We start from the raw sequence: 16135 nt of genomic DNA on the forward strand, positions 1-16135 counted from the left end.
CCCTCTCCATATTCTCGCACGAAGATTCACGAGGACGGCTCCTCTCGCCGCCCGCCACGTGTCCCCAGAACATGCATGCTTCCTTCGCGTCGAGGTCAGCGGCATGGCATCGGTGACTCCGAGGGAACCGATTCGAGGCGCCCATGTTCTGTAATAATAAAGCCGAAGGATATCAAACCCACCACCCTACAAGATATTAAGTATATAATTACCTATCTTTACTTGATGCCAAACCCCACATCGATCTAATGTGAAATCCACCACTCACCAAGCTACCGTATCACTATCGCTGCATCTTCGAGAGATTCACCCCCCTAAAATCCAAAAGATACGATATTTTCTTTTTGGTAACTAAAGATACGACGTTAAAATATGCTTGCATCTCTGGAGCTAAGAAGGGAAGTCATTACGGGCTCCTTTCCTCCTTTGGAGATCCAATCACGGGCTTCCTTTCTTCTCCATTTGCATCAAATCGCGAAGCTCACGCCATCTTTATTTTGGGCCCCACGCGGTCTATCTAAAGCTCTTCTCCGACTGAGAGGCAAAGCAACCTACTGCAAGACCAACCAAGCGCGAGGCCATTCTACGAGTTGCAGTTGGTCGTCAATGCTGTAACTTTAGCAGTAGCAGGTACCCATCGCTCCCTTCTTGCTTAAATTTTGTTATCTTCTTCTATGTAATATTTCTACCGTGCATCCACCAAGGCTCATGTTACTTCCACCTTTGGCTATTATAGACTTTTGGCTGAAACTTGGATACGTGAAGGAGGAGAGAATAGAAGAGGAGGAGAAATGGAAGATGCTGGTAGAAACGATCTAACGCGGCGGCAGTTCTGGAGAAATCCTTCGCTATCTATTTCCAATTCACAGCGGAATGTTCCCGACGGCCCGCAAATCGGTGGGCCCTACCGCCACTTGGGCCCGCCTCTCAGCACGGAGCCCGGCCGCCGGCCCGGCATTCCCCGGGCCTCCCACTTCTCCCCTTTCCCGCCCTCCGCCGCTCGCTCGCCGCCGTCCCTCGCCGCCGGCGGCCCTTTCCACCACTCGCGGTCTCTCTCTCAGCCGGCCTTCTTCTCTCTCGACTCCCTGTCTCCGCTGAGCCATCCGCCGTGCCGGGACTCCACGCCGACAGCCTCGCACTCCGACTTGGTGTCCGCCGACGTCTCCATGGAGGACCACGATGCCAGCTCCCGCTCCCCACCGCTCCCCCCGAAGGCCGGCCGCGCTGCCCGGGCGGTAGCTGCCGGGGATGGCCTCCCTCCCCCCAAGGCCCGCCGCCACTCGCAGAGCGAGATCCCCTTCGCGTTCTTCCAGTCTTCATCCTCACTGGCGACCTCTCCTCTGCTGCCACCGGCGTCGGCGGCGGCGCCGCAGCTAGTGAAGCTGGAGCACGATTGGGATTGGTGCACGAATGCCAAGGGAGCCGGTGACAAGAAACTAGAAGGAGATTCAGGCGACGATTTGTTCAACGCTTATTTGGATTTGGATAGCTTGGATACACTGGATTCTTCCGAGGACAAGCGCGAGGATTTGAATAGCAGGGCTAGTGGAACCAAGACGAATGGCGATAGCAGTGAGAACGAAGCTGAGAGCAGTGTGAATGAAGGTGGTGGTCGCGGAGTCAAATTCCCGCCACATCATAGCCCGTTGGTGGAGACGACGGAAGGGACCAAGCACAGTGCGGCGGGCGACCCCGGCCACATTGGAACCAGCAATCGGCATTGCATGAGACTTTCGATGGATGGTTCCATCGGCAGGTTGAACTTTGGGGAGGACTCGCCGAAGCTGCCACCTTCCCCGGGATTCCTGACGGCTCAAACCGGCAACTTAAAAGATGGGGCATCGAACGTGTTTAGCTTGGAGTTTGGAAATGGGGAGTTTAGTCCAGCTGAGATGAAGAAGATCGCGGCGAATGAAAAGCTTGCTGAGATGGCATTGATGGATCCGAAGCGCGTCAAGAGGTGCTTTGATACGTTAATTCTTTCTGTAGATTTTCTATTTGCAAGCGAGAAGTGAAGTGAGATAGTGATCGTGGATGGAGATAAAACTTCCTGCTTGCTTTTTGTTCTCTTGATGTCAGGATTCTGGCAAACCGGCAGTCAGCGGCGCGTTCCAAGGAACGCAAGTTCAAGTATATCGCAGAATTGGAGCACAAGGTGCAGATCTTGAAAACTGAGGCAACCACGTTATCCGCACAGCTGACTTTGTTACAGGTCAATTATCTGAATCTTTTTTTATTGGTAACTACTGGTAAAACCAAAATAGTGGCAACCCCAGATCGAATATATGAGATATATGATGCATTCTTTAACTTTCTTCTAATCTGCTTCCAGAATGACTCTGCTGGACTTACAAGTCAGAACAATGAGTTGAAGTTTCGGCTTCAAGCCATGGAGCAACAGGCACAATTAAGAGATGGTAATAATACTCTCTGACTCTCACCAGAGATGTTTGGTATTGATACCACACTAGTTGATAAAAAAAAAATGTTGAAGTCTTAATTCTTAAGTCGCAATGATGAATGGACATGTGAAGGACCTTAGTAAATTAGGATTGGGAGTGGGAAGGTAATGCAGAGTACAGAGTGAAGGGTGGTTCGATCGCTGATATTAGTGCTCAGAGTTTACCACAAAAAACGAAGGGAAATTGGATGGAGGAAGTTCGCTCCGAAGTTTTATTAATATGTAAAACTCGCCCACCCCCTATATACAATGCACTAGCAGCATATATAGGACTCGACCCCCAATTTGGGCATTAAATTCAATATGAAATCATACTATAAATAGAACTTAGTAATAATGAAACATACTAGAATTATTCAACTACAGATATAGAAAAAAAGAGCGGCCTAGTGTATGAGGTTCTTGCCATTGCAGGGTCTAGGAAGGGTCTCCTATTCCTGCATATGGAGAAGTTATTTCCATATTTCAATCCCGTGACCTTGAGGTCAAAATGGAGCAACATGACCATTGCATCAAAGATCACCCTCAACTACAAATATAAAAACCCAATGAAAAATTGATACTACCTCCAATGACAAAAATTCATGGAAAATTCTGGCAAAATTATTTGCTTGTCGAACTCTTCACTTATGAGCCAAAGCTTGGCCTAATCCAGCTAATCGTAGTATTTGCTGGCTGCATTAGAAGGGTCAGAAATTAGAGTGAATAGAGATAATGATTAACTTTGTGGATGTTTACTCAAAAAAGTAGGAAAAATGGATGTTTGCACTCACGGAATAGGCATCATAACATTGTTCAACGTATGGTTTAGAATGTAGTTTAAAAAAACCTAGTTTGGTTTTTTGGTAGAAAAGGAAAAATAAATCCTACTTTAGTTGATTTTATGATTTTAACAACTGAAATTTTAGGCACTGTATGTGACCCAACATGGTTCAATTGCTCCTAGAGGGTGATTACTTTGAAAAATGGTGTCAATCAACGTATGAGTCTACTAATCTTATATTTCGTTCTTATGGCCCTTTAGATAATATAATCTTCACCTGATATCAAATATCAGCTAAATTTTGTACCACCACTCAAAGCAATAGGCATTCAACTTTTGATTCCTTGTGAGAACTAGCTAGAACCAACCATGGTATTTATCTTCTTGCATTCAGCAGTCCGACGTTTTGGCTTTATTAAGCTGTCCTCTCCCAGTCACGTCATATCATCCAAACCAAAATCATTCAGCTCCAACGAATTTGTTTTTTGAGAAAATGCTTCATTTCTATTTACATCTTGTTCAAATGCAAACTGATCCTTGAGTTTTCGTGATGGACACTGCTTCACATCAAGTCTGCACTCGTAGTAATCCGAGAGGATATGCGTTGGTGACAGGTGCATTGTCGCATCAAATCCTCACTCGTAGTAAGGGACAAAAGGAGAATTGAGTAGGCGCTCTGTCCACATAATAATGCTGGCCTTTATACTGATCGTACAAAGGTCTACATTCTGCACAACTTCCCTAATAGGTTCATAGAACTTCCATTCTTGATACTTGATGTGTAGTGTTACCAATTGCATTTGGCCTATGGGGAAGGGTCATCTGTCACCTCTAATCACCCCCCTTAGTTTGTTTTGTGCTGCAATGTGACAAAAGTTACAGCGTGCTTCATCGTATCTTCTCCCATTTCACTAACTCGGTCTCATTTCCTGTTTTCAGGTCTCTGTTTCCTCCTCGTAGCTCATGACTTGTAGTCATTTGCATGTAGATAGGTCCTGGCCTAGGGGCAAGCTTTATTCTCCTATAATACAGCATATATATGTTCTTCATATAGTTATTTGCCCTGCTTATATTTCTTTCTCCTGGGATTTCCAAAGGAAGCCTTCTTATTCCATCTTTTATGACTTGATGATAGTTGACCTTCTGAAAATTGCTCTTTAAGGTTTTTGCTCGAATTTTTCTTAGTTTGCTTCGTCATATCAATGGTGAGGAATAGCAGTTATGGAAGCATTAGTAGAAAGATGAGTAATGTATCTTGTTATTGCTTGATGGTGGTTTTGATGTTCTCAGAGCATGACTGCATTAGTTATACCCTGGTGCTAAAATGCATGGAGAAACATATAAACTAATTATCCATAGTACGCACCACAATGTTCAAAATACCTAAATATGAAGTCTCCAAACATTTGTTAGCTGTTACTGATGCGTCCTGTGGTCAAAAAATTAACAGGAACATGAGTCAAGGTTGGAAAGTATTCAGTTGGTCCACATGTCTTAGGATATGGAGAACATGATGAAGAGTGTGGATTACCAACTTGAATATTTACTTTGCATTTTGTCACAGGCTCAGTGCTGCGTGTGCAAACTGAATTTTCTGCTTGTCCTACTTTTATTCTTAGGGCTGTGTTCACTAATTTCTTTCACCGATCCATTTTAACCTCTTCTGGATAAAAGTTGAATTGGATTAAGCCATATGTGCACTGACTGTCAGGAGAGAACTTCTTCCAGTCCCAGCAGCTTCTCATGCTGTCTATAATCTGTTCACCTTTTCTTGACCAATGCTGAAAAACATTTGTAGTAGCTGCAGCATTTTTGGAATTAAGCAAGCTAGAAAAGTCCTTTTTTTCCCTGATTCTCAGTAATTTAACCAAAATTCTGTCTTTTGATTCAGCTATTTCTATCTGCATTTCTCTCAAATCTCAGAACCAAAAGCTTGTTGGTTACATGCTATGTCTGCTTGCTTAGGTCATGTCATGCTTCCTGGTTTACCAGTGCCACTGCCTTTATTTTAGTTACCTGCATGAATGTCAACCCCAAGACATAATGACACCATGTCCATGTCGACTACATAGGGCACAACTAAACCTTAAAATTTGTCAGACATAAGATTATTACATGCATACATACACTTAATAGGATAATACATATAGACACATACAGAATAGAATAATGTCATGTTTTGAGGCACAACATGTACTCAATAGCTATGTTTGTAATCGAACATCTGCAAGATTATTTTCAGTACCACCCTACCCCCTCCCTACCATATAGATGCTTCGCTATAAGAGTCCTCCATTTGAATACCACAACTAAACTGTTTGGTAATATATCATGTAGCTTTGAACGAGGCACTGACTGCGGAAGTTCGGCGACTGAAACTTGCTACTGGAGAGCTGGTTGATGGTTGTGCATCGAACAACTTGAATCAGCAACTTTCAATCAACCGTCACATGTTTCAGCTGCGGGGGCAGCAGCAGCAGCAGCAACCTGCACAGCTCCCTCTCTACCAATTGCAGCTGCAGCAGAAGCAGAACAGCAGTGCTGGCAAGAATCATGAATCAGACAACTTGAAGGCATTATAAGGCAGAACTTAATGAAAGTATCATCCAAGCATTTATTCCACCATTTTAGGTAAATGAAGTGAAATTTGATCATTTGTTAATCTGATTTCTTGGGAGGAGGTCATATGCAGATTATCCCGTTTATATTTTTTTTTCTTCAGACATGCCTTTTTTCTGTTTGTTGGATTTTAATATGGATATGGGGTATTGATTTTTTTTATATCTTTTGTAATTACAACATTTGCTTTATATGTCATGGAAGAGAGGACTTAGAAAAAAAGATGTTCTTCTGGATGAAATTATTTTAGTTATATAACTGTTTATCTTTCAACAAATCTGCAGTATTCTTTGCAGACTTGTTTTATTTCTCTTGAGGTGCTTAGCCTGCATAACTGAAATCTCTGCTTCAAGCTGTTACAGGAAATAGCTAAGTTTTAGCTTGTTGTTCAGGTGTAAGAATTTCCCTGAATTTGGCCTGTCCCTAAGAAACACTGTAACATGTAACTTAAAACAGCTCCTGCATGCCTTCCATGGATGACCAGGTTGCTGAGGATGATGTATCTTATTATTATTGGCAATTACTTTGGTGACAAAGGCTGGTATAGTGTGGCGTTGGTTGCATGGCTTATGTGTTGTTCTTTAGATGATGATTCTCTGATAAAATTTCTAGATCAAGCCACTGATGCCTGTTTTGGTGACCTGCTGTTGCGATACTATTATGACTTCTTGTCGTCAGCTTATCTTCTTTCGCTGCTGCCTCATTGTCCTCACGAAACATGTCTACCATTTGTACAGTTTCAAAGGTAGTAGTAGCATTCTTATTTTCTGAGGAAAATTAAGTAGTATCACTCTTGCTATTTCCTATTTACTGGCACAATGCAGCAAAGTTTGGATTATCAAGGGGTTGCTGCTTTGAAGCAAAGATCCCTTGGTCCTATTCCTCCACCATAAAGCCTTCATGAACTCACCCATCACCACCTTTTAGAAATTTTTAAGCATAAAGTCTAGTTCTAAAGTCTTCTTTTTTATTTTATATTTAAATATAGGATAAGTTAATGAGCCGTTTGCTAAACTATATTCCATAAAGCAGTAGTGCAATCCATACCTATATATATACCTTCTAGAGAATACACGTGAGCTAACTTAAGATAACATCTGCAGATCTAATATTGTACTAAGAAATTCTTGATTGGATGATGACATCAAATGTCTCACTTCTGCATGTATTATTATATTATTGGCAATGAGCTAAAAAAATCACGATTTTATAATGCATACTACATCTCTACCATTTGTCCATGGTCTTGGAGGCCTGCATCCACGCTGAGACGTTGCCATCAGCTAGTTTAATTGAAAAAGAAAGCACCATTTCTTGCTTGGAGGAGGGAGACAAAAAAAGTTTTAAGTGAATTCATTAGTTGGATTCCAACCATCACCTCTTTGGTCGACGTGATGACAACCATGCATGTTTCTTCCTCGCATGCACGTACGGCATATGCATAACACTAGAACGTATCTAATGCTGGAATAGTAGTGCAAATTTATTACTTTTCTAGTCAAATTATAAGAAATGGTTCGCACCACTACGTACGAGGTCTGATGCATCTTCGTATTGCACGACTTTCAGAGTGCGGTGAAGACGGGTGCGATACATGGACCGGATCTCATCAGGTATCTCCTAATCCACCATCAGCCACATATTGCAACGTAAAAGAATCCACCACCAGAGCACATGCGGTTTGTCGCGCAGCCCATGGGCGGGGCCCTTCTTCTTAATACGTCAAAACGCTGTTCCAACCCGAGTTCTCTGCGGCTTCCCACACGCTGCAAAAGCCAATAAAACCCTAGACAGCCAAAAGCCACCTCCCCTGCTCTCTCTACCTGGTGCACCACCTCTGACTCTGCCACCTCAAAGAACCCTCTCATGGACCGGACCTCCTCCTCCTCCTCCTCCGCTGCCGCCGCCAACCTTCTCTTGATGATTAGTATTATCGTTTCCATCTGTATTGCCACCACCACAGCCATCACCGCTCGCTGAATCGTTCGCGTCGCCTAGCTGTTTGATCACTTGGCTGTTAGAAAGTCGATAGCTTTTTGATTTTTCTTTTTTTTTTTTTTTTTGGTTTTTGCTCCGGTCTTCGACTTGACGAGAAGGGAAAGAGAGAGGGAGGGGATGGCGTCGTCGCTGTTGATAAACCAAGGGCTGGGTTCCAGGAACGCGGCGCTGAGCTTTGGCCTGAATTTTCGCCGTCCGGCCGCCGGGACCAATATAAGGTTAGTTTTTGGTTTTGATCACAATGTTTTCATGCCATTGAACTGAAAGGTCCTGAACTGAATCAATGAATCATGGCACGGTGTGGTTCCACTTTATGGTAAAAAAAATTCTCTCTTATGTTCTTTTTTGTTTTTTGAAGATTTACGGTTCCACTGTGCGGCAGAAAAATTACATTTTTAATCCTTTTAAGATTTAGATGACCCGGATTATTTGAGGAGTGCGCCCTTTCTTTTTTTTAAAAAAGGAAGATAATGAGGGGCAAAAGAAAAATCTTTGCTGGCGGTAGCATGTGATGGTTGCTGTGTGAAGGTGCTCTGCAAGGTTAGAAGTTTCTCTTCCCCCCTCTGTTTTTCGTTTGATGTTGTAGGGAGTGATGTTAGATCAGTGAGCGATGGGGATGTTGTGGATAATATGATGGTTTTGGAGAGCAAAGTTCTGTCTTGGTGAAAATGGGAAATTGCATAAGTGAATGGGTTTGGTCTTGGAGTGAGAAACTTTATTATATTTACAAGTGATATACTCTCAGCTCCATCGGAAAACGAGTTAATCTAGAGGCCATGAGCAACCATCAATGGAAGAGAAAAGGTAAGGAAGTTGCATCACCTCTTCAACAAGAGAATGTGGGACGGTGATGGTTGAAATAAAGTAAGAACAAGAGAAAACTACTAAAAGTAAGTTTACTCGAACAGCACAACACCGGACATCATGTCATGATTGCAAGGAGAGGGCTTCTTCCCTGGAAAAATAAAGAAATAGATGGAATGATTGACTACCAGGTATTCACCATTATCAACAGAGGTTGTTCTGAAAATTTTTAGTTCCTCTGCTTCCAAATCTGTGTGTGTACAGTGAATAGCACAACCATCCTCCATGCTTTGAGGTTTCCCTGCCACATGTGCTAACAACTAAGACGACTTTCTGTACAATTATGAGATTGATGATCTCTCTCTCTCTCTCTCTCTCTCTCTCTCTCTCTCTCTCTCTCCATATATAATATATATATCATGGTACTTATGTACAAATGTATGTGTATGTATATATACCTCAAACCAAGATAGAAATAAAAGCTTGAAGACTTTGAGAATGTCCAATGAATTTGTCCTTAGCAAATTTAGTGAAAATTTGATTTTATAGTTTTCATAGGATTAGGCATGTTTGGAATGGCTCAACAGTTCATGTACGATTCAGATTCACGAGTAATGAAAGAAAAATCACTAATCGCATGTTTGGTTGCCGTTAAGTGGGCACATGAAGTCGCTTCAGGTATGCGAGAAGTCACTTCAGGCGTTTGGTTGTCTCAAAGTGGCCCGAAGTGAGTTCCCATTGTGAGAAAATTTGGGTTTGTACATACAATAATTAACTTCGGTTAGCTCTTCAATGAAGTGAGTTCCCGCCCATTCACTTACGGACAGCAAAATATGCCCTACATTTTGTTATCCATGCTAGCTTGCAATTGGATGCCCAATAGTTGGGTCTGCCTAGTTATCTGAGACTATTCGAGGCAGGTCACATGTATTTATAACTTCTATTCAAATTTGGAACTCAACCAATGTAGAATAGGATGTTGAACCTAGTATTCATTTGTGTATAACTACTCCAAAACTGAAGTGTTGCTATAGATGGCTTTGTTTAGAGGCTTCCAATGGATTGAACTGATATGAGCATTATTGGAGGTTGGTAGTGAAAGCTTTATAGGTGTTATTACATTAATCGAGGCATGGATTAAAGTGTTATCCATGCTAGTGGACTGGATGTATCTTGCTAGTGCCTTGTCGGCATACAACATGGCTGCGTGCTCGTGTTTTGAAGACTGTTGTATCAGTGGCTGGGAATGCTGCCAGGGACTGGCATGTCATGGTGCAAACATGGCACATACCATGCCACTGTCGACCTGGCATGGATGAGATACTTTAATCCTTCCATTATAGGACCTTTAGGGCAGAGTGGAGGACATAATTCTTGCAATACATGAGCACCAATGTATAGTTGATAAGCTTTGAAATATTCTTTATATGAAAAAGAAGAGGTTAAATGATAAATTTGTGAAAATTAGATAAGACACATATGTATGTCAGGAGCAAAATGACAGCTATGTCGCAATAGGCAACTTTAGATGGCAAAGTTAATGGTATAATTTGATCCTCAAGCTAAGGCAGTGTTTTTGGGATAAACATAAGCTTGCAGAAGTTGTGTTGTGCATGCACCAATTAGTTGCTCATCGAAACGAATATATGAAAGTACAAGACCCATGGTCTCTACTTTCTCATAAAGGGCCTATTGGATGCCTAACTGACCTATCTTAGAATAGCTTCTCCCCATGAAAGGGAGCTGTTGAGGGCAACAGCCCTGCGTGGGAAAAAACTCCGATGATCCCCAAAGGCTGCTGAAGGCTCATCCTTAAGAATAGGGATAAGAAATTCTGATAATTAAGTGATTTATCTTATCCATGAATAATAGGGATAAGAGAATGGATGATCAAAATGTGCTCTTAGAGATTGAACATATTTCTTATATGACCAAAATGTGCTCATATATTAGGGAAGAGAATGGATTCTTGGAGCTTGTTTGTCTTTTGTTTTTTTTCCTGGTTGTGCAAAAGATAAGGTTGCAACTAAGAAATGCTGATAACTAGTCACAGTCGTGAGTTTGTAAGTCTCTTGTACAAAACTAGATTAAGTGAAAAAGATTAGGCTTCCAATTGATTATATGACCAAGATTCACGATTCATTCGGCTTCTAGAAAATGAGATGGGAGGGAGCAAAAGAAAGGATACACTTTAATCGTGGTGAGCATCATACAAAACAAAGTGGATAGGGAGGTGTTGGAGTGTATCCACAGTTTTGTTATATAAAGAGTGAACGAGGGGAAATTATTTTTGTTATTGCCAAATTTGTATGGAAGTAAATGGGGTTCTTGATTGTTTTGGATGTTTACATTGCTAAAATTGATAACAAGCTTCAAGCATACTTGACTAGGTGAAGGCATCAACTATCTGTTGATTAACTTCAGCACCAAGAACTCAGTGCAATTTGCTGGGGTCCTTATTACAAAAATCAGGTTATGAAGTTGTCATTGTAGTTATGCTGTGGCATGATGTAAATGGTGTTAGATGAAGTTGTGACTCTTGTTCCAGAACTACAACCAATCTAGTAATATGAAAAATTTATGTTACATAGCTAAATGAAATGCAACCATGTGGGCATGTCAGTTGATAAATCTTCAATTAGCAGACAGAATGAACAAACAAAAAGGAAAATTATGGTCAAGAAGGGGAAAAATATTGAATATAAAGTTCTATTTTACGAGTAAATTGCAAACCTCATATTCATTTTGAAAGCTAACCATGGTTTAAAAAATTTAAAAGAAAAAACACATATTTGGGTTTGAGAACTGTTTTGCTGCTCTTTCTTCCCCCTATTCCATATCTGTTTTTACTGCTGCCCTTTTTTTCTTTTCTTGTTCTACATCAATAGCAAACCTGAAGGAAAGTTCCTGTTGCTTGTCCAGTCCAATACGGAAACATGATAATAATGGACTGGTGGAGAATTTGGCTTTTACATGCGATTCACCATGCTCTTCATGAAGAAATAAAAGCTTTTGTCTGTTTGTGTTCTGTTTACAGAAGCCAAAATAAATTCTGCAGTGTTTGCATTGATGGACATAATACTTGCAGTGGTTACATGAGACTGCAGAAGCTCTTAAGGCTATTTATTGTTACAAGACAGTTTGTGCAGCTCTAGTTCATTTGCATGGATGACTGGTTGTGCATATTCCCAAGTCTCAACTAATATTTTGTTTTCCATATATGTACACATGCAGGACAGGAAGATGGAGATCTCCAGAAGCAGCTGTTGTTTCAAATTATCTTCCTATGCGGAGCCTTGAAGATAAAAACAGGTTAGCTGAATATGTTAGGGTTTTGCTTATGCATGGAGATATGGAGTTCATGATTAGTTCATGATTAGTCTTCTTATATATTTATGATTATAATATATATATATATATATATATATATATATATATATATATATTCCCATCTGTCCAGGATATGGAGTTAATGATTAGTCTTCTTATGTATTTATTATTTAACTATATTCTGCCAGTCTGTCCACTAAACTGCTAAAGGTTTGTGATTGTGCTATTCAACTGGAATCAAAGACTGTAGTTGAAGGTTCTAGGAAGGCAAATTCCACTATATGATTTTCAAAACTTATAATTTATACAAAGAATAAATTTCAAACATGACATGCATGCCTGACTTCCATTTGCTTTATAAAATGTTCTACCTTCTCTATGATTGAGGCTGACAAGTCACCTTTACGGCATTTATGCCCACTTGACAATGCAAGCCATGTTGAATAGTCAGAGTAATTCACAACCCACCTTTCTATTAGTTCCGCTCATGCCACTTATTCCTGCTGTTCGGGTAGGTCCTACCTTTCAATATCATACATTTGAGGTTGTCTTCACCTTTCCTTCCATGTCTTCCAGCTTTATATTTTCTAGACAACAATTTTATTGCTGTTTCAATTCTGTAAATCACCTTTTCTGAATTGTGGCTGTCAATAATATACTCTTTCCACCTATTGTTTGCATGGATCAACTTAACTATCTGTGAGATCCATTTCACCCTTATTTTGTTTCAGTTGCCCATATATTTCCTTCCAAGGGACTAACACTATCTTATACATGTGGACACATCATTACTATGATTCTGATATTTTCCTATTCCTATTTCTTTCTCTTCATTATCTGTTAAAAAATTCTCCTTCCTGCGATATTTCTAAGGGCACAATCCACCAAATTGTCCACTTTTACAGTTTCTTTTAATTTGAGCAAATATAAAATTTAAGAGAGGTTAATGCTTTATGAGACAAAGATCTGTTGCCATATTGCTTGTACCATGTAATTGTATGGATCTTCTCTTGTACAATTTGAGCTACAATTAACTAGTGGGGTCAAGCTACTGTTCATTAAGTAGGCTTTGTGCCAAATCTTATATGTCTAAATTGCGTGAAGGTCATGTATATTTGGAATCCAAACCATCAATCATGATTTTCAACTTAAAATATCTAAGAACCAAAAGTTCTTGCTTTGAATTAACTTGAGACAAAATGAAAAGTTTTCATTGGAATGGAATAATATTTTTATGCTCTGGAAATGCACAAGTTCAGGAATCTGGGTCCTCATCTTTTCCAAGATGTGCAGTTCTTGATCACTGTTTAAATTTATGTGAACTACCAAGCATTTTGCCATTACAGATCGATTGATCTACAATTGTGATCCATTTGGCTTTCTCTTGATATGGTGGTAGGAAACCTTTAGAGCATTTGGTTTGTTATTTTATATTTTTAAATATTTTGTGGATCATTATTAAAGGGTTCTCAATTCTGATTGCCAGTTGTGTACTCTGCATTGATATGGTTTAGGCTCCGATGCTACCAATAGGAATCTCTCTCTCAAAGACACATGCATGCCTGCCTGCCTTGACAAAAAGGATAAACTTGCCCCCTCTTGTTTCATGTTTAAGAGTTTTCCTTCTCAATATAGTTTCATAATCATGCTTCTATGTGAAAGAGAACTGCATAATCATTGATCCCAATCTGACAGTTCTACTGATCATAACATAAGCAGCACAATCAATTATGGTGACTCAGGTAGACCTGGTTAACATCCTCTTTATCATCAGATACCTTTGTAGCTGATGAAGGAAGAATAGTTTTGTGAGATCATGATATGTACCAATTTATTCGTTTTCCTATAGGTCTGTTGGAAGATACTGTCTTGGAGCTTGACATTCGCTTATTTCATTTTCCCTCGTAGTTCAAGGGATTAATGTTTGCCTTGAGTTGCCATAATATTCAAGGGCTTTAATGGCCAAATGCATATTCTTCTGCTCCTAATAATTCTCTTGGTATTTGCTGCTTCAGGACATCGGTGGATGACATTAAGAGCCTCAGATTAATCACAGCCATCAAGACCCCATATTTGCCTGATGGAAGATTTGACCTTGAAGCTTATGATTCCCTGATGCACATGCAGATTGTCAATGGTGTTGGGGGTGTCATTGTGGGAGGTACAACAGGAGAGGGCCATCTCATGAGCTGGGATGAACACATCATGCTCATCGGGCATACTGTCAATTGCTTTGGTACGTCAATTAAAGTGATAGGGAACACTGGAAGTAACTCAACAAGAGAGGCAATCCATGCATCCGAACAGGGCTTTGCTGTAGGCATGCATGCAGCCCTTCATATCAATCCTTATTATGGGAAGACGTCCACCCAAGGACTAGTCTCACATTTTGAGGTTGTTCTCTCCATGGGCCCAACCATCATCTACAATGTGCCGTCAAGAACTGGACAAGATATTCCTCCGTCCGTTATACATATGGTTTCACAGAATCCTAACATGGCAGGTGTCAAGGAATGTGTCGGAAATAACCGAGTTAAGGAGTATACGCACAAGGGGATAGTAATATGGAGTGGTAACGACAATGAATGTCATGATTCTAGGTGGACTTATGGGGCGAATGGAGTGATATCTGTTGTTAGCAACCTTGTTCCAGGTCTGATGCATGATCTTATGTTTCGAGGAAAAAATCCTTCTCTGAACTCAAAGCTGATGCCTTTGATTGATTGGTTGTTTTGTGAGCCAAATCCTATAGGCCTTAACACTGCTCTGGCTCAACTGGGAGTAATAAGACCCGTTTTCAGGTTGCCATATGTTCCTCTTCCCCTTGAAAGAAGGGTCGAATTTGTCGGTATAGTGGAGGCCATTGGAAGGGAGAATTTTGTTGGAGATAAGGATGTACAAGTCCTCGATGATGATGACTTTATACTGGTGGGTCGATATTAGCATATGCTTTATTATGCTTGGCATTTTGACAACTTTTTTAACTGTTGTTTGGTAAATTGATGACTGGATAATAGTGCTGTATGACTTGTAATCACAAATGAAACTGATTAGACTTGTATGACTTGTAATCACAAATGAAACTGATTAGACTTGAACTGGCCGGCAATACTCCTCACCATTAAAATGTTATCTTATGAGTGGTGTGAGAATTTTGGACATTGCTTTCTTATCAAGGATCTTCCCTGACCCTTCATCAATCGCTGATAAATTGTAGTATGGAAGTGCTTCATACTTCCTAGCACTACAGAGGAAATCATCAGCCTAACTGTCAATTGAGGTATATGATCTTTTTTATGAAGCTTTGAGAGAGTGATAGAGAGAGAGAGAGAGAGAGGAGAGAGAAATTATGCAATTTATTTAATATAGCGCATTGAATACTCTTGCTGATCTTGGAAAGCAGACTATAGTTGTGTCTAAATTTCTCAGTAATGTTGATCTTATGACTATAAATTTTCTGGTAAAACTGGGATATCCGTGTTGGTTGTTTCCTATTTTAAAACTAAAATCACTGCCAAATGTTTTCTCATACTATCTTATGAAAGTTGATTTTTTAATCAAAAAATTGTTTGAATTCTCTGTCTACTAACATCTGTTATTCTTTTTGTAACTGCCAAAATAATTTTAAGGTTAGGTGGTTTTCTGTCAACTAGTTTGGCTTGCCTTTGATACAACAATAGGTGGCACAAATAAGGGTGTCTCGATCTGAACTGAATCATAATTATGATAAAATTAGAATTGGATGATATAATTCTTTATTCAAGGTTAATACTAGATATTGGTCGAGAGTCCAATTATAATCTGATAAAGTTTAACGATTAGATCGGATTGTGGGGCACCAACTAATAATTGTTTTGTTGTTATTTGAGTGTAATATGTGCAAATAACCGCAGTTATGTTGTATGCATCTAAGTGTGATGCTCAAATCGAAGTTTTATACTTTTATTATATAAATAGCTTAAATAGCTTTAACAAGCATGTAAATCGGTCAAGGTTTGTTGAACTCCATATCGGTACCACACTAGCACAGTATCAATATGGTACATTATGATTTTTTTTTTTGACGTATCGAGTATTGGTACACTATCTATATTGATTATCAGTACCGAATCGATACGGTATGCCCCGTACCGTCTGGTTTAGAACAATACGGCATAAAA

General features: G+C 40.2%; 2 protein-coding genes across 2 annotated transcripts; both read left to right on the plus strand.

Moving 5' to 3' along the window:
* Positions 1-733: 733 nt before the first annotated feature.
* LOC103700111 (transcription factor RF2a-like) lies at positions 734-6281 on the plus strand. The gene is made up of 4 exons (XM_008782083.3): positions 734-1960; positions 2080-2212; positions 2333-2417; positions 5562-6281. Exons 1-4 carry the CDS (start codon positions 792-794, stop codon positions 5804-5806), a joined length of 1632 nt encoding a protein of 543 aa, XP_008780305.1. The 5' UTR covers positions 734-791; the 3' UTR covers positions 5807-6281.
* A 1297-nt stretch (positions 6282-7578) lies between these two features.
* Positions 7579-15080, plus strand: LOC103699765 (4-hydroxy-tetrahydrodipicolinate synthase, chloroplastic-like). Its single transcript, XM_008781771.3, has 3 exons — positions 7579-8059; positions 11880-11957; positions 13991-15080. Exons 1-3 carry the CDS (start codon positions 7959-7961, stop codon positions 14916-14918), a joined length of 1107 nt encoding a protein of 368 aa, XP_008779993.1. The 5' UTR covers positions 7579-7958; the 3' UTR covers positions 14919-15080.
* The last annotated feature ends 1055 nt before the right edge of the window (positions 15081-16135 follow it).

Source organism: Phoenix dactylifera, chromosome 2 (assembly GCF_009389715.1).
Source record: "Phoenix dactylifera cultivar Barhee BC4 chromosome 2, palm_55x_up_171113_PBpolish2nd_filt_p, whole genome shotgun sequence".
In the NCBI taxonomy this organism is placed as follows: Eukaryota; Viridiplantae; Streptophyta; class Magnoliopsida; order Arecales; family Arecaceae; genus Phoenix; species Phoenix dactylifera.